Consider the following 23,323-nt stretch of genomic DNA (forward strand, 5'->3'; position numbering starts at 1 on the left):
CAGAGTATATAATCAAAATGGGAGATGTAGAACTAGCAATTATATGTAGTAGTCCCTTTTTGAAGCGAACGAAGGCATCGCTTTAACCCCTACTTGTTGCATTAGCCCTACTTAGACGGTATACCATCCATCGAATACAACCACTGAAGCAGATTCCTCCTGAGATGGCTCAATCGGGGATCGCCACTCTGGAGAATCACAGAAAAAAGTAAAGTAAGAACCTAACCATGGATATTGATAGGAAAGTGCAAAACTTGTGTTTGTGCTGACACCGCACAGTCAGCAAGTGGAACCAGAACTTCCTGAGTGACGCAGTGAATGGCACAACTGCTGAGTGGGATAACCCTGAGAAGAACTTACACTAGCTTCAGATTCGTGTTGGCGCTTGCAAAGTCTCAAATCATCCCTGACAAGAATAAATATGGAATAGCAAGACACAAACTCGTCAACTTCAGCCAGCCCAGCTCCGTCGGGCTTGATTCCTCGATGGTATGTATAGATTCCAAAATCTAGCATTTTGCATGGGCCTTGCACTAAAGTGTTCTTCATCTTTTGAAATATGGGCGGCTGCTATCACTGTCTCTCAGGGTGATGTATGGACAAGGTAGTTATACCAGGCCACAGGAACCGCCCCTCAGACTTGATGTGGCATCCGTGAAATCAAGATTCTTCTGTCAAGGAAATAAGACTACTTTCATTCATCTTAAGAGACGGCGGGACTCAAATCCGATCTTGCCACCTGTCTGGCTCTCATCATGCTCCCCGCAGATACGAGACGGGGAGAGTCCCGTCCCTGTCAACGACAAGCCAGCCCCCCTTCGGCACAGATAGAATATTGGACCAGCTGCACGGGCAACGGCGAGCTATCAGCAACAACCGCATTACGCGCAAAGTCGATTTATCCATGCAGCTTGGAGTCGGTCATTAGAGGTGGTCTTTAAAGATATTGGACTTCGTCATCCACACCCGCCCACCCACTCTTATATCCCCATTCATTGGAACTCAAGCCAATAGTCAGCAGTTGGCGAGGTCTATCTCACCCATACCCTCATGCACGTGAATTGATCATGCATCGCGCTCAAGGAATGGTTATCGTGAATGGGGATGATGCTAATTTGGGATGCATCGCGGACCGTGTCGTGGAGGGGACCCGCGCCGCAGGGGTATCATTCGGGTGTATGGACGGGTGGACGGGCTCTTCATGAATTCCTTCTGCAATATAGTTTTTCAAAGGGGAAGTCACTAATCGTTGCGATGTGTGGGTGACACTGTGAGGGGATCAGAATCAACCGGTCCTCAACGGGGAATCCATGTAGGCAGGATTGATATTGTGTTAATTTGCCGCCGGATAGAATTCTATTTACAGACATTACTCAAGATAGACGTCATTTTATATCCGACTGATCAACTGTATCATCATCTTCAGTAAACCATGTTTGCTGGACTGCCATAGCAATCTGCAGATAATCTCCCATGGAAAGTATGAGATGCCTGCCCAATCCTAGTCAATTGTGGCAGAAGGCACGCTAGGGTAGATCAATAGACATACTATTTGGGGTTTATTTAGGTGATGAACTGTTTGTGGTTTGTTTAGGTGACGAACTGTTTGTGGTAATTCCTCAGCCACTTAGCCCATTCCCCTTTTAGAGCAACTAGTTATGCGCATGAAACATTGACTCAAGTTCATTGTTGCACTCAGTAAAGATAGTTTTGCCACCGAAAAGACAAGCTTTCGTCATATAAGGTGTATATCCAGCTCTCTTGACTTTAGAGACCATTTCGAGATAATGGACCCGTATCACGGGGACACAGAAACCCTGAAGCACTGAAGTCCGTGATCGTGGCGCAGTGGTATAACATAGAACGACTATGTACGGAGTAGTCAAATAACCTTAAAGATATGTTATTTCTGACGAGTCACAGAAAATTTGTTCCAGGTGCATCACCAAAGCTGAAGCCATGTTGCCCCAGCCCCGTGTTTGGGATAATCACATACTAAACAATCTAGGCGCAGCTGAAAGTTGCTTACCCCGACTTCCGTGCCCATGTGAACCCCGCAGATTCAGCTTGCCAGACACACAGTTGTCATGGTATTCTAGAAGCGCTCTAATATTAACGAAGTGCCTTATATACAGATTACTCATTGCCAAAGCCACTTCAGCTTCCCGAAACCCACTTGAACCTGAAGAAAGCCCGATCCAATGTACATCAGCCCGAGCCAATGTATATCGGCTCCGTTTTCAGACTTGGCTTGCTGTGGTCACTTTCTATTTGGACGGCTGACGATAGTTTTAATTTTGGCTAGGGCTTTTATTGGGCTATTGATTAAAACCATGTATGGAGCGAGTGCTAACAGGTACGGAGGAGGTACTGTACTCGAAGTCCCTTCACAAATACTGGATGTGGCTTTTGACTCTCCAGCTGAGGTGTTACATTATAGAGCAACAAAGGGGTGATGAACATCAATGTTAGGAACAAGATCGACGAATATGCAGATCTATTTTACACCTCCCTAGATACTGTTTTTGAAGTGGTTCACTTGCATCCTATCATGCAAATCATGTTATAAGTGCACACGGGCTGCTTAGTGGGATAAATAACCCCCAAATTCTTCAGGTACATTACAAAGAAGTAACCAGATAGATCGCAAAAACATGGACCCATTGATCGACTTTCTGATACAGACACGGCTATCGAATCTAGGCCAAAATGGCGTCAGTATTGAGGACGACGAACCCTTTTTTGTGGCAGATTTGGGCCAAGTGATTCGCCAGCATCGTCGCTGGAAGCGGAATCTGCCAGATGTCCATCCTTTTTACGGTACGTTCCCTTCTGAAAGGTACCATAGATATACTGATATCAACCTAACATTGGACCTTCTATAGCCGTGAAATGCAACTCCGACCCAAATCTCCTTCGACTCCTCGCCGAGCTCGGCACCGGCTTCGACTGTGCTTCCATCGAAGAGCTCCGCAGTGTTCTTGCTCTGGGCGTCGATCCCGCACGCATCATCTTCGCAAACCCGTGCAAGACAGCTTCGTCTTTGGTATTTGCACAAAGGGCGGGCGTCCCTTGGACGACGTTTGACAACCTCGACGAGCTGGACACGATTAAAAGATACCACCCCAACGCACAGCTCGCGCTTCGCATTTTTGCAAGCGACAGCGATGCGCTCATCGACCTGAGCAAGAAATATGGTGCACCTATCGATTCCACATGGCGACTCCTACAACGCGCCCAAGAACTCGGGCTCGAGGTGTCCGGCGTTAGTTTCCACGTCGGTTGGTAGCCCTATCCCATAGATATTGGGAAGCACGCGACAGAAATATTGACCCAAGTCTTCCTCAGGAACGGGTGCTTCGAACCTCGCATCGTACATCAAAGCAATCCAACAAGCCAAGATAGTAGTAGAACAAGGCAAAGCCCTCGGATTCGTGATCAACGTCCTCGACATCGGCGGCGGCTTCCAAGATTCCAACTTCGAGAAATTCGCGCCCAAGCTACAAGCAGCCCTGCGAAGGGAGTTTCCCACAGGGATGCGCTTCATGGCAGAGCCAGGGCGTTACTACGCGCGCAGTGCCTACACCCTTGTCTGCAAGGTCATTTCTCGGCGGCTACAGACGGGCGCACAGCCGGAACCGGACATGCTGTACCAGAATGACGGGGTGTACGGGAGTTTCATGAACGTGTTGATTGAGAAAGAGGTGTTACACCCATCGCTGGTACCCAGTGGTTTTCATTCCTTGGAAGGAGGGGGGAAGCGACACAAGGGAAAGCGTCGTTATTCCATATGGGGGCCGACCTGCGATAGTACCGATCGTGTTGTGGAGGAGATGGACATGGAGTCTGAGGTTAAAGTGGGAGATTGGCTCAAGTATACGCATATGGGTGGTAAGTTTAACTTGCGGCTTTTATTTGTTTATCTCAGTCATTTTGTTTTCTAGAAGGTAGAGACTGACTCAATGGCCAGCTTATACTACGGCCACCGCTACTCAATTCAATGGGTTTCCCAGCCACCGCCATGTTATTTATCTCGACAGTGAGCTGATTGGGCATGGAAAAAGCCGAAAAAGTGTATCGGAGCGTTTGTACGGTGGCTGGACGTACAAAGATGCTATTCTATCTATTCCTGTCCGCTATGACGCCAGCAATACGCAGTGACCGGATGTGACAATATACAGTTGAATCACGGTGATATATACATACTGGGATATTCTAAATAACTGAGACACCGTCTACCATCTTGATTGTTCAAATACAATCTGACATTGGAAGGGAAAGTCGTGATTTGTGTTTAGAAGGGTTGGGGTGACCACACGCATCGGGATTTTCACACCGGCATTTTGAATTGTGGTGTTGTGAGCTTGCACAGAACCCTTGCAGCACAATGGTCATACAGTGTATTGAGAGTAATGCAAAGAGAATGGACTTATTAGAATCCTGACAGGATGGTAAAGCATTAGAAATGAGAGCCCATAACTCAAGATAGAGATGGTGCCACAGCGGCTTCTACACTCGGATAGTAAACTTATCTATGACTGACAATTAGGTAGAGGGCAATGTAAACCCAAAGAAAGAATCATTGAACATTTCAAATAACTGAACAGCTTCTGTTGAATTACAACCTATGAAAGCGCACGACTATCTCCATAAGATAAGATGGTTTGGCATACCACATGGCACCTTTTATTATAACTCCACTTTAGCATGGCAAGGTTTATAGTCTAGCGTTCTTTGAAGGTCAACGCCGTGTTTCCTAATGAATTAGCAATCTGTACCGCCTCGGAATATCAGTAAATATCCTTGTCTTGCGAATACCAAGGGCCATTTTACTGTGAAACCTGGGTGTGGAATGAGACTCTGCAGTGCTGGGAAGGACATGGAAGATAATTATGTCTAGACATAGTCTCATTGCATGGCACTCCTGGCATTTGGGAATCTAGATACTCTAGGGTTCCTAATACTACACCCCCCTTTTTTATCTCTCAAGTTTGTTTCCAATTTGTTTTCCGTGAACAGTGACCAAGTTTTTTCTGTTTTGACAGGCCAAGGGTGCCTGGCTTAGAAAGGTCAGCAGATACCATGTTATTTACCACCAGTCTACATTGAAACTACCAGGAAAAAGGGTCTACATGGGGAAGCGGGCATGTCAATACTAACACAGAATACAGCAGCGCCACATACGTCCACATATGAGTTTCCACAGGAATCAGAACTATCCCCTAGGGTTATCGTCACACCTTCCATGCAACCTACCGTGAGTGAATCACTTCCACCTGTTGTACTTCTGCCAGGAAATCTATCCAAGCATGGCAACAGCTGCAGTGCCACCCTTGTCCAGTTGGGCAGGTCACACTGACACGCATCTGCACACATGTTATTGAACAGACCCCTGAACTGTGCATTATCAGGCGGAGTGTGGGCACGCTGGGCGCGATTTATAAATGCACCTATTATTTACTCATAATCGCCTTCAAACCAATACAGCGTCAATCTCCACGGCAGCAATTGCAAGTCTCGCCTTTCTTTTCTGCCCTTTAGCACCCCTTTCTAAAACAAGCCTCTCCACCGCAATGGATGTCTCGAAACTAGCAAACACGGTGTCGGAATCCGCCCAAGTCATCTCCGACTTCCTACAGCAGCAGAACTTGAAGCTGTCGTTCAATGTGGAGGATCCCGACGCCACTGAGCTTTCAGGCCCAGGCGCCAAGCAATTTCACGAGGCCCGAAGGCGGATTTACGATACGGCATTGACCCTTGCCGACCTGATGGCCGGTGATCTGGCCATGCTCGAGTCCTACAATTCAGTACGCAGCGTCAATTGTCTACCCTCCCCACTGCTCATGTCTTACTGACTCGACTGGTTTGCCCACAGGCCGACATTTCCGCAGCTGTCCGCATCGCAAACAAGTTCCGATTTGCCCATGCTGTGCCACTCAGCGGCAGCATCAGCTACGACGAGCTGGCTGAATCCGTCGGGCTGAGCAAATTCACCGTCCAAAGGGTCATGTACACCCTCATGGGTGTGCACATCTTCCACCAGCCGAAGCCCAACAATGTCGCGCATACGCGCCTGTCCCACAAATTGGCCACATACAAAGGCATAGACGCCTACCTGACCATGGGTCAAGAGTACCTGCAACGCTCGTGCTACCACATCGCGGACGCGCTGGCCAAGTGGGGATCCCCCGAAGACCCTCGCAAGACCGGGTTCAATATTGCCATGGGCACTGACCGGGCAATTTTCGAGTATGCGGAGGAGCACAAGGAGCTGCATAGTATCGTGAGCGGGAGTATGGAATATATGAGCTCTTATAAGAAGGACGGGCTGATCTCGGGATTTGACTGGAAAGGTCTGGGAGATGCTACGGTTGTTGATGTAAGTGCGCCTTTGAATCATCCCTCCTCTTTTTTTCCTTCGGGAAGGGAATTGCCTCAACTGACTGATTGTCCCACAGGTGGGCGGATCTCTAGGCCATGCCAGCAAGCAACTCGCACAACAATTCCCAAGATTGCGCTTCATCGTGCAAGATTTCGAAGTTACTTGCCAGAAGGGGGAAGCTGCGTTGCCGGACGAGCTTCGATCCCGGATCAGCTTCCAGCCGTTCAACATGTTCGAGGCTCAACCAGCTCTCCCCGACAGGAAGGTCGTGTACTTATTGTGCTGGATCCTCCACGATTGGTCGGATACGGAATGCTCTCAGATTCTGAGAAGTATTGCACAGGGTATGAAGGCTGGGGATCGTATCATTATCAGTGAATTTGTGCGACCCGAGCCGGGCGCTGGATCGCTTTGGTTGGAGCGAGCTGTGAGGTATGTTACTTTTTGGCATATCTCTTCCCTGTTGTTTTGTATCCCCCTTCAACAAGCTAAGTTAGACACAGCCGGTCTGATACGTACATGCTTTCCGGGAGCAACGGCCGCGAGCGGACGACTGCGCAGTTTGAGGCTCTGCCACGGATGGCGGACCCCAGACTGAGATTAGTTGATATAACGCTGCCCAGCGACTCTTGGACAAGTGTCATTGAGATGGCTTTCGATGAGGAGAAGGAAAAGTTTTAGACAGTTGGTTGTTGTCTAGAAATTTATACCTTGAGATACTTAGCTCGGTATGAGGATATTGGAAATATGTTCATTGATGAAATTACAAGAAGGCTTTATTAAGGCTAACTGATTCATTGAAGAAAAAGGCTTCAACTTTCGAATATCAAATCACTAGTCAAATGAACTACGTCGGTTAGATGTGCATAGTTGACTTTCGATGGACATGTGAGAAAAACATAACCCTAAACCAAAGGTGTAAACATCACAGATTCGAACCAACTTGCAAACAGAAGCATAGACGACCATCAGCCAGCCCAATACATGTTGAATGCATGCGCTCCCCAGAATTTCCCGCATACACTGCACCCTCATATTAGTTATGCCTATCACCAGGACCGCCAAAGAACCCCAGTAGACCTAGCGGTAATACATCGTCAAGTAGGGCCCCGTCCGCTCACTATACGAAAAAGTCAAGATACCCTGCAGATCAGTGGTCTTGTAAACATCCAGTCCAGGTCTACACACTATGTCAGCTTGTCATCTGTCGAACAAAATCCCATCCAGAAACTTACATGTACGAGGCCAAATTATCAACATAAGTCTCCGCATGCCCCGCCCAGCCCCTCCGGCGGAAGAACTCCACCAAGGCATCTGCAATGACCATATCACCCAATCCCATGAGTGGAATATAAATCTTCGGCGCAGGAAGCGGATCAAGCGGGTTCAGTTCGAAATTGAACAGAATGGCACTCTCGAACGGCGGATCGCCAAGCACAGGAGGCCGAGTGGACGAGCGAATCCCCTCAGGGACGCCCAGCGCCTCCCACAGCTCCCGAACCATGGCTAGGCCAGTGAGGGTTTCCTCGTTGTCCAGCCTGCCCCCAAGCGTCCACACCCGCCGGACATTCTCGAACGTGACGTTCTGCTCCTGGACGTATATCTTGAGCCGTGTTGCCTCGGGCCGCACAAGGTCACAACCGAAGGTGAGGACCGTGGGCGGGTCGGGAGCAGTGGTCAGAAAGTCTTGCAGGACTGTTAGCGGTGCGTGGAACGCGCCCCGCGTGTCCCACTTGGCGAGCTCGGTAAAGAGTAATTCAGCCGGAGTGATTCCCAACACGGCGGCCTTGAGGGGCGGCACCAGGTAGAGCTTGACGCCAAAGTCGCCGTCTTTGAGGTCAATCGCAAGCATGAGTTGCGCAGATATGGGTGATCTTAGCGCCGGGCTAGATGCGGGGAGGAGGGCCTGGTCGCTGTCGGTGAGGGTAAGCTTGGGGGTCAGCGTGTGGTAGAGCTCCAGGTCAATGTTTTTGCCAAGGTGCTTGAGTGTTTCTAATGCGTTGCTCGCCGTGGAGTACTGGAACCGGGTGGTGCCGTTGTAGACGGACCTGTAGCACCGGGGCTCCAGGCCGACGCGAATGGTCGCTCCCTTCCTGGTGAAGTTCTGGCTCAATTCCAGATTCCCGGCGCCGCCGATGAGGGTGGAGCACAGTTCGGGCTGTCGGTGGTCCGGAAAGGGTCCCAGCATTGGGATTAGGTGCATTCCGAATTGGCAGAGATACTGGTACTGTTGGTGGACGTCGTACTCCGCGCGGAACAGCATCTCGCCGAGGATGGGGGCCGTTTGGTGCCACCAGCGGTCTTGGTCGAGATTCGCGAATATCAGACATTTGCTTAGAGAGTGGTACGGTCTTGTCGCGGGGATCAGGGCAGATCGTTTGCCCTGCGAGGCGAGTGCTTCCTCTGTATACGCATATGACGACATTGGGTGGTGTGGAACTCGTTGTTCTTGATATGGAAAATGGATACAGTATGATGAAGTGTGTGATATAGTTGAGAAAATATTTGTGGAAAATGCTGCAAGGTATGGGATTGCCTTTGAATATGTGTGATAGTCTGACTGAAACTTTCAGTCATAGACATACAACTACTTGCTTATGTGGAAACTGTAAAGTTCAACCCTAGTAGTGGGATCGCTGGCGCTGGCGATCAGAGCACAGTGTACACCCTCCGGAAACTATACTAATACTGCCAGGAGAGATACCACTTCAGTCAGGGATATCTTACTGTCGCAGCTCCGGAAGTGGCGGGGATATGAGAGAGCCGGGATGGTTCCAGTAGTGGTGATGTGATCACCTAGTGTTCGCGAGGAATGTTTCTCATAATCCTCACTAGCCGCTGCAGCTTCTGGATGTCATCAATTGCGATACTGGCTGCCAAAACTTGTCAAACTTTATCAGATGATAAGATCATAGATGTTGTCACTCACCCCTAACTCGAAAAATCAGGGTGGTTGTTTGTTCCATTGGACGGGACTGACGATCCCTGACCAGCTTTGATTAGGCGTTCCGAGAATTCCACGCTGAAGCCCAACACGTCTGACAGACCCGGACACTAGACACGCTGTTGTTATCAAGAATGATCCTGATCCAGGGGACAAGCCAATCGGTTCATTCTCGGCCAGTAACAAGGGCGAATGAACATATTGCACCCACGTCGATCAGGCTCACGGATCCAGGGGTTAGCCGTGCGGATGAACCAGGCAATACTAGAATCTTGTAAGGCATGACACTGGGATGATGGTTTCAAGCATGCACTAGGCAAGTCAATAAAGCTGACTATGTCAATAAAGCTGACTATGTCAATAAAGCTGACTATGTCAATAAAGCTGACTATGAGAATCTTACCCCGTCAATCCCCGGGTTTATCTCACACAGCAGGTTCTTTCCGTCCGGATTGGCCCGGGTTGAAGCAGCCACAGCCTGAGCGTCACACCGTACGGCAATCAGTAGTGGTCAGCACTTACCTTTCCTCTGAGTCATCGGCATGACTCGAATATCAAGGATTCTATGTCTTGCTGGGTAAAGTTTGATTAGGGGAGAAAAACCCGCTATTGTCCTCCGCTGACGAGTCAAAAAGCCACTTCATCATGGAAGCGCAAGCCACGATATCGCCTGGCGATCTATTCGGCTGTTTCCAGGTTTCTCTCACATGAAAACCTATGTTGATATGGGTGAAGTATCATCATCACTCAGGGATATCCCCGTCTTGACTGATCTCATAAATTTTTTACTTGATGGTCACCCCGCGTAGTGGCGTTGGGGAGATGTCTTGCAACGCTCGTTGGCCAACTGCAGTCGGAATGGCAATACTTGGTGATATAAACGTAATGTGATGGGGTGGGTCGAGCAAAGGGAAAATAGACCACGAGGCCTTTTTTACCAGAAAAAGTAGTGGATGCATGCATCTTGCCGAGAGCTCTGATCTTCAAAAGGCTGGGTTGCACCCTGTTATCGTTCGGCCACATTAGCATGTCACACGATGTATTACGGCTTTAACTCTCGAAACATTTTGCGAAGAACATGAAGCATTTCGCAGACGGAACATGTTGCTGAAATCAGTTTATCTGATCAGGCTCTGAATCACACACCAATTGTTACATGGCACTGATATTGGCTTTTTCTTTCACCTCGATTCCAGCGTGGCCGTCGAGCAGAATGTGACTGCTCAGCGGCCCAAGAGCGTGTCAAAACATTTCGAAGTACAGAGTATTTTGGTTGGTGTCTTATCAAATTTGATAATTCCCAAATCAAGCCAATGATACGCTGCAAGTAAACATCAGGTGTTTTTATCTTCTCACGTCCACTTTCTCCCCCGTCCCTGTAACGCTGCCACATTTAGCTTCGAGTGTTGCTGACATGGCTTGGTGAATTGCACATCTACAATGAACATTTCTTCTCTGATAAAACACCAACTTACTCCAAATCAAAATGCCATGCTGTCATTGAGCTTGGGTCCCCTCGAACACGATTGTCGTGCTTCGGGATTCCTAGACCTGAAACCATTCAAGATACCCCTGCATCGAAATCATGTCGTGTGGACCTCTAGGCAGCTAGAATTCTAGTATTCTTTATCACACTGAGGTAAGTACGAACTGGGAAGGAAAATCCACTATGTTATCTATATACAATTCAAGCCATTCCTAAAAGTGTACTGTTCCCTACATACAGGGGGGACAGGTCGGTCTGTCTCGACGTCTATTCAACGAAATTACAATCATTCATGCGCTTAGATTATCAGAGAATCCCGATGTAGAGTTTTTGTTGGTATCATTAGCGCAGGCGCAGTGACAGCAGCGCGACTGAGGTATCTGGCACGTTCAACGCGTAATAACGCAAATGTTTAGAGACCATGTCACTGTGGATGTCCGCTGAAAATCGACCATATATTCAATTACTGTTTGCATGAAGAATCTATTATTTTAACTCATTTTAGACAATAGAGCTCCATAAACTATCTAGCACTTCGGAAAGAGCAAGTTCAATGTCGCTATCACCAACTCAACCTACCGGCATGTTTCAATACTTCGCCTAATACTATCTAATTCTATCTCGTCACATGCTAGGGATATCAGTCAGATTAAGCCCGATAGAAAATACTAATCAAGTTTCTTGGTGTAGCAGCTAATGTCACACATCACACGCGATCAACGTACTAATCACGGGGGGACAATCGGCTCAGACTTAACAACTAACCACTCTTGTAAACCTCAAGAATGCGAACAAAATCTATCCCCCAGGTCCTAGTAATATTGAGTGCCCTATCGCCCCAATAAGATCCTGTTAACCACCCTTCTCAGTGTTGTCGCAGCGGTCCTTGCGTTGTGGGCGTAGTTTACGAGGCTGTCGTTGAGGATATCGAATCGCTGGGCATTGCCAATCTTTCTAGGAACTTGCGAGATTGAAGTCGTAGTTTGACTTGAAGACTGTTTGATGTTCTGGACCCGAGGACTAGAAACAAGATCAGGCCTAGTCAGGCCGTCTTCATACGATGTACAATATACCAGTTCTATCATTTACTCATTTATACAAAATTTCCATCGCTCTATATCACCCAAACAGAAAGACATCACCCATCTACCAGCTCCCAATCTTCTCCCCTTTGAAATGACCTCTCCACCAGAAACGGAAACAAATACACCCTCATCTCCCCGTCCGCTTCCAACCGCCTCACGGCACTAATGCCAACATCCCCATGAAGCAGCCCACCCAGCGTCAACCCCAGCTCCTCCTCGGCCGCGCCATCAAAATGCAAATAAACATTCCCATCACTCTTCGCTGTCTTTCTTGCTAGAATCCGTTCCCCCTCTTCAGTTACCACACAAACCCTGACCCGATCCCACTCCGTCATCAACAACCCCCCACCCCCTCCTTCTCCGCTCCATCCCTCTCCACCCCCTCAATCCAAACCCTAAACACCGCCCTCTCCCACTCAGAAACAACGATCGCACAAAAATTTGACCCCCGATGCACTGCCCAAAACCGCCCCGGCCACCGCCGACTCCTCACGCAGAACCTCCCCCCATTCACCCGATCTGCAACACCCCCCTCATCAGCCCTCAAAACAGGAAACCCCAACGGCAGCGTATCCCACGCATCTAGAAACTGAAAGAAGACATGTCCGCGCAGCTCAGCCAACACGATCTCCTTCGTCTCCTGGGGTGCAACCTCCGCCGTGCCGATATTGATCTTCTCGATAGCGTCGTAGAGTGCCTTCGGCCCGTCGCCGCACCACGACCACATCTGCGGCGAGAGGCGCTTCAGTTCGTGGAATTTGCGCCCTCCTGTTATGGACTTGTTTTCTTGGAGGACGCGGTAGAGGAGGTCCGCTTTGGAGCGCGTTGATGCGATGAGTAGGTAGCGGTTGTCGCGGCCGCCATTGGGTTTGTTGCTTTCGTGCCAGTGGTCACCGCGGTAGAAGACGAGGTTGTAGAAAACCATACTGTGAGGACTTGAGATTGAAGATGTGAAGGAGTTGTTGGGATGGGTAGGTGTTTTGAGATGGGGGTGGGAGGGTGGTGGAGTTGCCTGATCCGGGGACGACGTCGTATTGGAGAGGGCGGGTGGGCTGTGGCTCGAGGTCCTTTATTATGACATGCTTGCTTTGATGTTTGTGAGATCTTTTTGATGAGTGCTATCGTCTTCAATTTGATGTGCCCCTTTCTAGGATTGAGAGTGAGATGGGCGGCGTGATATCACGCAGATACCATCTAGGCCCTAGCATGTATATGAGAGAAGTCTACTACTCTATAATGACATAGATCGAATTACCGCAACATGTTCCTTTGCTGAAATTCAAAAAGCGCATACCGGCTTGCGTTGGCATGCAGGGGTATAATCTATATAGAAGGGGGAAGCCCTAATCGCACGCTGTCTAATCGCCAACAACCAAGCAGAATGAACCAAACTCGACCCAAAAATCCCTAAAAGCAACGCTCACAAAAAAGCATAAGTATAACCACCCTCGCGGTTCCACCAGCGACAATCAATGCCGGCCTCAGAGCACAAGCCCCTCAACCTCTCCGTCACACCGATCACCTCCTCCTTCATCGACCTGCCCCCACCACCCGCGTCGTGCAAATCGCCCTGGATATCAATCACCCCCAGATCAGGGAACCTGTTCTTGGCACAGCCGACCAGATTCTCCAACTGCGCCACCATAGCGCCCATGTCACACTGGTCGAACTGATCCAGCGCAAGCACCCTCAACGCGCGGGGCAGATTCCCCGCCAACGCCCCAACAGACCCTTCATCACCCTTACTCCAATCGACAATATTCGCCGCCCGCAGCGCGACCTCCCTCAGCGCGGTAAACCCCGCCAAGGGCCCAAAAAAGTCATCCTCGCGCTCCGACCCCGTCGACCCCCATCCGAAGCCGTCATCCAGCCGGAACTCCAGCCTCTCAAGCGTCTCACGGTGCGGTTCCAGCGCGCGGTGGAACCGCGTCGGATTGAAGTCCTTGAGCGAGATGCTCGCGTGCGCGTGCACATACCGGAACGACTTGAGCCCGCGACACGCCCGCAGCAAGTATCCGAGGCCCTGCTCGGCGTGCGCGGCCGTCAAATCGATATCCGTGACGCCGGAGAACTCGCGGCGCTTGAGGAGCTCGGGGGCGGGGCCCGCGATGTGGTCTTCGACGACCATGTGGCCCTGGAAGCGGCGCATGGCCGGAAAGGAGAAGAAGGGGAGGAGTCGTGACGAGAAGATGCCGTTTTCGTGGTCGTGCCAGGTGGCGGAGACTTGCTCGAGGGCGGGGAAGGGCGGTGTTGTGTCGAAGGGTTTTTGGCCCCGCACGGCTCGCTCGAGCATCCGGTTGAGGTAGCTGGCTGGGTAGTCGAGTTTGAGCTTGAGTTGGGAGAGGTTCGGTAAGAGGGGGAGGAGGAGGGCTGTCCAGGGGTCGATCTGGCCGCATTGGAGGGCCTTTTGCCAGGTTTGCTGTTCGTCCGGGGTGTGCGCGGCTGCGCTCACGGCGGGGAGCAGCGTTGCCGCGTTGTATTTGGTGTTTGGTCGGTGCGACTTTGGGCAGTACCCGTTGCGGACGCCCATTGAGAGCTTGCGGACGCTCTGGGCGAGCTCTGGGTGCTCGATGACGGTGTGGGTCAATCGGCTGAGGGCCCAGGGACACAGGTAGGTGAAGTCGATTGAGGTGTATATCTCCTGGCGCAGGAGGGAGTAGAATCGGCGGCAGCATTGCGCGAGGCTGAGGGTGTCGCCGTGGTTGTCATTATAGGCTGCGATGAGCAGCAGCAGCTCATTGGGAAGGTCTTCCAGCGTCATCTTTGCGGCTGTTTCTAACCTAGCTGCCCGAGAGTAGAGAAGGATGCGGTCGTGAGTGTTCTGGTCGAAGAGTCCGGGGTAGGGGGAAATTCGGGAGATCATTCATAATAAATATGACTGAGGCGGGGTCTCCGACAAAGCTGACAGCCTGGTCGACGCTAAGGTGGAGGATTGACACGAACATCAGCTGGAGCTATTAATATTATTTGCCTGCGTTGGATGTGAGGATGGTGCTAAACCGAAAATCTCTTTAGGCGGGCCCACCAGGTCACGATGCGGTGGAACTCGGTCTTCTCTCGTCTCCGGTCCATGGCCGCTGCAAATCCACGTCTGGCCGCCTGGTTTGCTGGTCGACGCATTTAGGCATTGAAGAGATTTTTCCTCTGGATTCGGTTCTCGTGACCTTCGGATATGGCATGATACGTGGGAGTCTTCCATTTTCGGAGACGTGAGGTTAGGGCTGGGAACGGCGAGTGGCCGGCGAGTGGGTCCTCGGCGGTTTCACCACGATTTCCGGTACTTTAAACAAAGCCATGGTCGTTCTTATTGGGTCAATTATTGAATTATTTTAGAAAGATAAAAGAAAGAAAAGAAAAGAAAAATAAAAGAACAGGACTCCGTACGGACGAACCAAATAAGAATAACCGAACGGGACCGATCTTCCCGCCACCTGATAAAGCTGGATCACGGCAGGGACAATGTGCTTGCAACGTCCACCACCACCCCAAGGAAGCTTGCCCGAGCTAAGAACCCAAAATTGTCAGTTGCAGAGTTAATATCAATGCAATCCAATCGAGGAGTGGAAACTGCCGGGTTCAACAGGGGCACCATCCAAGGTTCTTCCATCGCTGCTCCAATCACCAAACGCGCCTCGGTCCGATTCGAGCTGAGTCATCCTATCCAGGCACATCTTGACCGAGAGGGGCAATGATCACGCAAAATGCGGTGAAAATTTCCTCGGGCTCCGAATTTCGGGGATGCGCGTTGATTGGGGTGGCGTATTTAGTTGCCTCCACCGGTCCAGTGCCATGGCCAAAATAGTATCAAATCAGTGCTATTGATTCTCGGCTGCAATCCTAGACGAGGGGGAAGGATCCAGCGCGTTACCAGTAGAGCCGTTCGAACCGGATGTACCGAAAAGGAGAGACCGAGGAAAGAAGACAGATCTCCACGGCCACTTCATGAGTTGTGTCGGTGTTGATGCCCTAGGCTGTGGGTGCTGCAGATATACATTTTGATTGTGCATATCAGGTTTTCATTCCGTACACCGCATGGTCTCGCTTGTCCTTATTTTAGCCATAAGATCGGTGACGGAGCTTGATGCAGTATTCCGGTTTATATCAGATTCATGCCAGGCAAAACGTCCTTTTGGTTAGAATCAGTGCGTGGCTGCTTCATGCTGCTGCTTGCAGTGTGTGCATAGATTATATAAGCATCCAAGGGAACGTTCATAAAATGCATAAAGATATCAAGGATGACTAGGTCAAGAATGTGGTTGAATCCAAACAGCAAATGCAGATGACTTACCTCAAGCCAGTTGACTGACTATCCCTATATCAAAGTAGCACGTATAAATAGGAACCACCATATTGATGACCTGAAATTCTCAAGTACACCTGTGGGAAGTAAGCAAAAGGACTCGCCAAAGGGCAGACCGGGCACTTCGATCATAGTAGGGCCCATATGATAGCACAGCTGGGGACTGCCGGTAGTCACTGTCATAAGCACATAGATTGAATGACGACTCGGATATTCTGGCTCTTGCACAAGGAATGCGTGTTTAGGCAACATGGTATTTGATCTCAACCCCCAACCTAGTTATATATAGAGTTTAATATAACTACTCATTAAACCTAAACAATCCGTTGTTGTGAGGTTAATCTATAGATATCTAGTTATACCAGTTCATTACATCTAACCAGGATGATACTAGCAGAGGGTTAATAGGCTTAGCAAGACATCTACCTTGTTCACCTGTCCACTGATCAATCCTCTGGTTGGATGGCTATAATATATGACTGCTATGTGTGACATGCTGCTATGTGTGACATGCATAGACCCATGGAATTCCAGGAATTTAATCAACCCAATCACTTGTATATCCCCAGTGATATAAATTAGACTCCTGACCAACAGTGCAGTAGCCACAGCTAGTCACTAGGTAAGATTAGCAATAGGGCTGATCCACTGTTTCCTTCCTAAGGAAGATGTCATCCGGCATATACATGCCAGAGAACATGATGAGCACTGGATCCTATCAAGATAGATAGAAGTAGTGGGGACTCGAACGTGTATACTCGAACTCATGAAATAATCATCTACTAAGTGACTATCGAAGTCTGCTATGATATGGATATCATCCATATTATTACTACCATTGTCAGTGAGCTCCAGAAAATTACTGGCAACCATTTACCCACAGTGAATCACAGCTCTTTTATAGTGTTACTAGAGTTAGCTCAACCATCTTGACAGGAAAATTCTGATGGATTGTTCACTTCTTCTCTCTGGATCTCTTATAAATTCAAGTCCCCTCTTTCTCTCTGCACCCCCAACACACCACCCGTGGACGTGTAGTTCCGACCTGTTGTGCTTTCCTTATCATCGAGCTGAGTTGTAAAGCGTCAAGATGGCGTCTGTACTTCTCAAACTTTCCATCTTCTTCATTCTCGCTGTCGCTGCTATCGCGCAGTGTCCTGCCCCTCAACTCCCAGTCGTTGACCTGGGCTACGAACTGCATCGGGCCTTTTCCCTTAATGTAGGTCCTGATCACCCATTCAATACATCGATTTCTTTAACAAGATAGGCATCCACCGGACTGTACAACTTCACCAACATCCGCTACGCCGCTCCCCCACTGGGCAACCTGAGATTCAGAGCCCCGGTCCCCCCCGCCGCCGAGAACCGCTCACTGATCCAGACTGGGGCGCGTGGTCGCGTGTGTCCCCAGGCCAAACCACTCTGGGAGACCATTGCCCCGGGATTCCTGTCGAACTATCTCACTGGTCAGCCCTTTGATCCGTCACTCGATGTTCCAACTCTCAATATCTCGCTTAATATGAAGTTACCCGGCTTGGACCCGCGCATCACGGAGGACTGTCTCTTTCTGGACGTTGTAGTGCCAAAGAAGGTCTTCGACAGGACTCAGAATAAGAATGCGACGTCCAAGAGGGGACTCACGTCAGCTCTAGTGGCTCAGCATAAGAATGGTACCTCCGAGCAGAGACTCGCGCCTGTTCTGGTGTGGCTCTACGGTGGAGGGTACTCAAATGGCGACAAGAGTGGCGTCTCTCCGGCCGGTTTGATCGGGCGTGACCAGCAGTCTGGACGTGATGGGTTTGTCTTCGTCGCCATCAATTATCGCGTATGTTCTCCCTTCCCAGCATCCCAATCCCCCATGTCCACGAACAAACACTAACCGAACCCTAGGTTGGCGCTTTCGGTTGGCTCGCAGGCGACGGTGTTGGCAGGGATGGCACAATCAACGCCGGGCTGCACGATCAACGCCTAGCTCTCGAATGGGTCCAAACTAACATCCACCTCTTCGGCGGCGATCCCACCCGCGTCACCGTCATGGGCATCTCCGCAGGATCCGGCTCCCTCATCCACCAGATCACCGCATACGGCGGCAGAAAGGGCCCCGCCCCCTTCAAGCAAGCCATCCTGCAAAGCCCCGGCTGGCAGCCCAAGCTCTCGCGCGCCGACCAGCAGAACGCATACCGGGAATTCCTCCACATGCTGAGCGTCAAAACCCTCGACCAAGCGCGCAACAAGTCTTCCGCGGCTCTAATCCGAGCCAACGTCCTCCAGATCGCCGCCTCCCCTTACGGCACGTTCACCTACGGACCGACCATCGATGGAGACTTCGTGCCCAGGCTCCCAGGCCAGCTCCTAGCAGGCGGACAATTCGACCACGAACTCAACATCATGACCTCGCACACCGCGAACGAAGGCCTCATGTTCACCGCGCCCTACAACTTCTACCCCGACGGCCTCACCCGCCTCCTGCGCACAAGCCTCCCAGGCATCCTGGACAGGGTCATCGATTTTGCAATCAACACCGTGTACCCCGCTGTATTCGACGGCGCAAACCCCTACAAGGACGCCATCCAGCGTGCGGCTCTAGCCGTCGGTGACGTCGTCTTCCAGTGCAACACGAACTGGGTCAGCCGCGCGTATGGAAACCGCACCTACGCTTACTTGTTTGATATCGCTCCTGCGCTGCACTCGTCGGACACTCTGTACACGTTCTACCCCGAGCAGGGTAATTCTGTCTCAGAGGGCAAGATTGCTAATGTCTCTGTTGCGTTCGCGATCCAGGATTACATCACTTCGTTTGTGCATGACGGTAAACCGCATTCGTCAATTGGGCCTGTCTTCGAGGAGTATGGTTCCGAGGGGCATATCATGGACCTGAAGGTGAAGGATATTACGGTTGTGAGGGATCCGACTCAGAATGAGAGGTGTGAGTTTTGGCAGCCTGCGCCGTTCTATGGGGGTGCTTAGTACCTATAGTACTATAGTGGCTCTTGAAGGCATCTCGGAACGCCAAGATGTGTGGAACAGACTGTTGAATTTGCGATCTTGTAGGAACTGGGGCTACGGAATACTTGTTAGAATGTGTGGGGACAGACTGCTAAGAAATCAATGCATAGGGTCTAGAACAAATCCAGAATGTCATTGTATCTGCATCCAACCTCACTATTCGTAATTCACCGACTACACCCTACATAACACAGCCTCTCCCTCCTCTCCCTCATCTTTCTCTATCTCCTCCCAATCCTCACTCCCCACACAAGTCTCGCAATAAAACATCCCACCCGGATCATACCTCTCCTTAATAGCCCTCAACCGCGGATACCCATCCCCAAACAAGTCCGTCTTCCACCATGGGTTCCGCGCATCCTTCCACCCCAGCGAAGCCCCCGTCATCGGCGCCAGCTCCCTCAACGCATCGCCTTTCCTCAGCGTCGCATCCACCTGAGCCTTCTCAAATTCCCCTTTATCTGCATCACCGGGCAGCGTCGCCATGGGCGCCATCACCGCGCAGCTCCTCCGCCACGCCGGATGCACACTAACATGTCGGTCCCCCGGGTCCTCTCCCCGTCCAACGAGACTTAAGTGGGTCCAGATCGTCGCACGATGCGGCATTTCAGGCGCATTCGTCGCTGTAATGCGCAACATCTCTTTCAGCATCTCTGTATCAGCTGATAGTGCGGTCCGATCTAGCAACCGCGATGTCACCGCCGCCTTTCCATACGCCATCGCATTCATCCCACCAACCGCGTTGAAGTACTCCCCGAACGAGGCATACTCAGTCACCGTCTCCTCGACAACAAGCGACGACCCATTCCGCCAACGCAGAGCATCCATGAGAGCAGTGTCGAGAAGCGCGCGGGAAGAGCCATCACCACCATTACTACCATCGTTCTCGACCCTAGCCACCACATGACTATACCCCCCATTAGCCAGCACCGCAGCGGGAACTCCCGGGAGATGTATCCCCTCGCCGACCTTCTCCACGCCCCAGCTACCTTGTCCAGAGAATTCCCCCTCCGACAGCGCAGGATAGGCCGCCAGAATCTCCGCCACAGCGTCGATAAGGGCCAGCGCACCCGCTATCGGGTCCCGTCTGTGCGGCGCGGGATACACCTGGAGGCTATGCGCAGTGACTGGGCGCGACGGGTGAGCTTTCAACGTTGTCGACACGATTACACCGTAGGCTGTGCTGCTACCACCGCGGAGAGCGAAGAAGAGGTCGGGGTTGTGGCAGGCGTTGGCGGAGACTGTGGCGCCTGATGCGAGGACGACATCCATTGAGAGGATTTGGTCGGCTGGGAGGCCGAGTGTGTGGAGTGGGGGGTGGAGGGTGTCGCTGGATGTTGTTATTTCAGCGGTCTAGGGGTTGTTAGTTATGTGTGAGGTGGGAGTGAATGAGGTATACGTACTTGGTCGGTGTTGCCTATGACTATGAGGTTTTGGGCGAATGCTTTAGTGTAGAGCTCAGCCCAGGTGTAGCCGCCTTGCACGGTGAAGGCGCTGCCGCTCCATTTCGTGTGTGGGCATAGCGAGTCGGTGGGGTAGGATTCGTGGTATTCGGTGCCTTTGCGGATGCTGGCGGTTGAGATGTGTAGTGTGCCTTTGGCGCGGGATCTACAGTTGCCTGTTAGCTGGAATCGCACCGGCGTGAGTAGTGTGGGATAGATACCTTTGCAAGTCATCGCGATCAGATCCAGTAGACACTCGCAGATTGTGACTCTTTGCGAAGACAAGCGCTTTTGCGACGTCGTCTGCTTCCGTGGCGCGGATGATATATGCGCTGGCGGGGCGTAAAGGACATTTGGATAGCATATTTTCGTCGGTTTCCAAGGTGGCTTCAGTTGGTTGAAAAGCTTGCATCGATGGGGTGTACTCCTCATCTCCATATAGTGTGTCTTCACTGTCTGCATCTTCAAATATGTTTGCATCTCCGAGCATGTCCCCTTCGTCGATTCCATCTCCACCCAGCAGGATCTGTTCGATATACTCCCCAGCAGTAGGCTCAACACACTGACCAGCAAGCTCCAAACAAGTATTCTGGTCTTCCTCATTCTCAGAGAAACAAACCTCGATCCCAAGAACATTGGGCAGGACCCTCCCCGCCAAAGACTCATTCAGATCATCCCACCGCGCAAGTGACGGCCAGCATTCATCGCGAGGGCCCTACTGAAGTATTAGCACTTATTCTATAAGATAAATACCAGCCCATATAATGAAAGCAAAACCATACACATTTGCAACTCGCTTCCGCATTCACCCAGCTGGTGCCCACTAGGGCTAGTGCTAGAACCCGCAGAATGGCCATTACAGCTGATTATTCACTATCGATAATACTGTAAGTATCTGGAACATAAAGCCTATTTAAGCCATGCTTTTTCGCCATGTGGATGGTGTAGCGGTCAGTAAACAGTTATACTGAACAAGATGCATGCTGACCGCAGTCAAGTTATTGATTCAACTGCAGATGCCACAGCTGCTGTCGTCACTGTTGCTGTTGTAGTTAGGGCTGATCTTATGCACGGTCGTTGGATATGCAATCGACGCGTGGATGTAAATCAATATCCAGTGTCCGTGGGGTTTCCATTGAAGAGTCGGTGGGTGTACTTCTATCGTATGTAGGAGCAGCGCGGCGTGTATTTTGATGTAGGCTGTTCCCTATCTAGATGCTTTGGGGCCCTACATGTGATGTGTCTTATACTGAGTGGTGATGGCGCAATATGCTGTCTACACTACTTATTCTGCCTATTTACTGTTTGGTCGGGGTGATAATAGGCTTTTCTTTTCGCATGAATGAATTATGGAGACGAAGGAGAGTGCACTTGCCTGTAAATAAAGTTGGATTATCATGCTGACTATCCTATAGTCAACTAAAGCAGCTCATGACCATACGCGACACTTTTGAACTAGCCTGACATCACCAACAGGGGCTGTTTAGGGCTCCAGTGCAGGAATGGTCCAGACGCTTTGACATCACTCCCAGCAATTCTGAAGGTGAACGCAACACATATCCGCAAAGTTCTAGACCAGCTCACCTCAGAGTCATCAACCCCAAACATCAACATTGTGAACCATACATAGTCCGCCCCAGAACCAGACTGATATCTGGGAACCGCAGCCATTTGTCAGAATCGACCTGTCGCGACGTGTCTGGACCAGCTGCGTCCCACAGATAACCCAAATCCCATCTCCAACGGTACACTGCCCTACCTGGACATTGCACGGATACCCTTGGGTCCGATGGACCCTGCAAGGTGGACTGAGGAGGGCAGCGAGGTCGGCGCCCCTGAATATCTCCACCTGAACCGGTGGTTCTTCCTCGAGCTACGCGTTATCTGATCCTGCAGGGGCCTGTTGATCTACACGCAGACTCCTGGGGTCCTGGTTCATGGGGTCCTCCTACCGGGAGTCCCGGTCTGGGACTACTGTTTCGTGTTCTTGTCTGAACTTGCAGTTTGCTGCTGTTGTTGATTGCACGGAAGGATAATTCATCTTGGGCTGCAGTATGGATTTTGGACGGTCGCTCCCTGATCGTTCTTACTTCGCTCTCTTCCTTTATTGATTCTGCCCTTTATGATAAATTTCTCATGGGGTTGACCTCGAGACAATCCACCATGCCGTGCATCACCATCGTACTCTAAGATTGCAACCAGGATGAGAACTGATACAGACAGTGATGCAAAACTGCAGCAAGTGGACCCGAGCAACAGGCCAAACCCAACGACCATGGTGCGACCGGTAGTTGAATTAGCATGCTGTTTCGAACCGAAATTGGCAAGGATCTACCACTCTTATGTCACAGGAATTAGCTGCCGCCAGGATTCAGGAATCCATCGCGGGCGATCAGGAGGATCGCTTAACATGCTGCGTCATTCAATCCTTCGTCTCAAGCTCCAAACGATAGGCAAAACATGATGCCGAAATGTGATGAGAACAAAAGGCGAGATGAGGATGGACACATGATTGATGCCTGAGGCATACTTCTCTTCTCTTCTCTGCTCGGTGCAAAAAAAATCTCTCCTCTTTGCTTCTCCACTGCAATCCACTCCACTCCTAGCCTCCACGGGATCCTGCCTTATCTGTGGCAATTGATTCCTCTGCTTCCTCAACCATGGATTCGACTTCAGGG

At 50.6% G+C, this 23,323-nt stretch overlaps 6 protein-coding genes across 6 annotated transcripts; 3 read left to right on the forward strand and 3 right to left on the reverse strand.

The window, feature by feature from the left end:
- Positions 1–2,654: 2,654 nt before the first annotated feature.
- On the forward strand, positions 2,655–5,261 carry P168DRAFT_299436 (type III PLP-dependent enzyme; the record flags this gene model as incomplete). Its single annotated transcript, XM_024838341.1, has 5 exons — positions 2,655–2,820; positions 2,886–3,281; positions 3,349–3,891; positions 3,971–4,074; positions 5,172–5,261. The coding sequence occupies 5 exons, from the start codon at positions 2,655–2,657 to the stop codon at positions 5,259–5,261; spliced, it is 1,299 nt and encodes a 432-aa protein (XP_024689702.1).
- A 312-nt stretch (positions 5,262–5,573) lies between these two features.
- On the forward strand, positions 5,574–7,063 carry P168DRAFT_284652 (S-adenosyl-L-methionine-dependent methyltransferase; the record flags this gene model as incomplete). Its single annotated transcript, XM_024836142.1, has 4 exons — positions 5,574–5,807; positions 5,876–6,379; positions 6,459–6,814; positions 6,886–7,063. The coding sequence occupies 4 exons, from the start codon at positions 5,574–5,576 to the stop codon at positions 7,061–7,063; spliced, it is 1,272 nt and encodes a 423-aa protein (XP_024689703.1).
- A 240-nt stretch (positions 7,064–7,303) lies between these two features.
- P168DRAFT_329845 (cyclo-L-Trp-L-Trp prenyltransferase) lies at positions 7,304–8,807 on the reverse strand (the record flags this gene model as incomplete). Its single annotated transcript, XM_024841518.1, has 2 exons — positions 7,304–7,562; positions 7,618–8,807. The coding sequence occupies 2 exons, from the start codon at positions 8,805–8,807 to the stop codon at positions 7,463–7,465; spliced, it is 1,290 nt and encodes a 429-aa protein (XP_024689704.1). The 3' UTR covers positions 7,304–7,462.
- A 3,424-nt stretch (positions 8,808–12,231) lies between these two features.
- P168DRAFT_307004 (uncharacterized protein) lies at positions 12,232–14,791 on the reverse strand (the record flags this gene model as incomplete). The annotated part of the gene is made up of 2 exons (XM_024839072.1): positions 13,322–14,791; positions 12,232–12,949 (listed from the first exon to the last, which is right to left on the reverse strand). Exons 1-2 carry the CDS (start codon positions 14,758–14,760, stop codon positions 12,232–12,234), a joined length of 2,157 nt encoding a protein of 718 aa, XP_024689705.1. The 5' UTR covers positions 14,761–14,791.
- Positions 14,792–17,287: 2,496 nt separating this feature from the next.
- Positions 17,288–19,164, forward strand: P168DRAFT_242453 (carboxylesterase family protein; the record flags this gene model as incomplete). The annotated part of the gene is made up of 4 exons (XM_024833803.1): positions 17,288–17,416; positions 17,465–17,838; positions 17,884–18,022; positions 18,088–19,164. The coding sequence occupies 4 exons, from the start codon at positions 17,288–17,290 to the stop codon at positions 19,162–19,164; spliced, it is 1,719 nt and encodes a 572-aa protein (XP_024689706.1).
- A 213-nt stretch (positions 19,165–19,377) lies between these two features.
- Positions 19,378–21,502, reverse strand: P168DRAFT_299439 (FAD-binding domain-containing protein; the record flags this gene model as incomplete). Its single annotated transcript, XM_024838342.1, has 5 exons — positions 19,378–20,556; positions 20,607–20,811; positions 20,867–21,050; positions 21,213–21,360; positions 21,428–21,502. The coding sequence occupies 5 exons, from the start codon at positions 21,500–21,502 to the stop codon at positions 19,378–19,380; spliced, it is 1,791 nt and encodes a 596-aa protein (XP_024689707.1).
- Between the last annotated feature and the right edge of the window lie 1,821 nt (positions 21,503–23,323).

The sequence above is a fragment of the Aspergillus campestris genome, assembly GCF_002847485.1.
Source record: "Aspergillus campestris IBT 28561 chromosome Unknown P168scaffold_12, whole genome shotgun sequence".
Taxonomy (NCBI): Eukaryota; Fungi; Ascomycota; class Eurotiomycetes; order Eurotiales; family Aspergillaceae; genus Aspergillus; species Aspergillus campestris.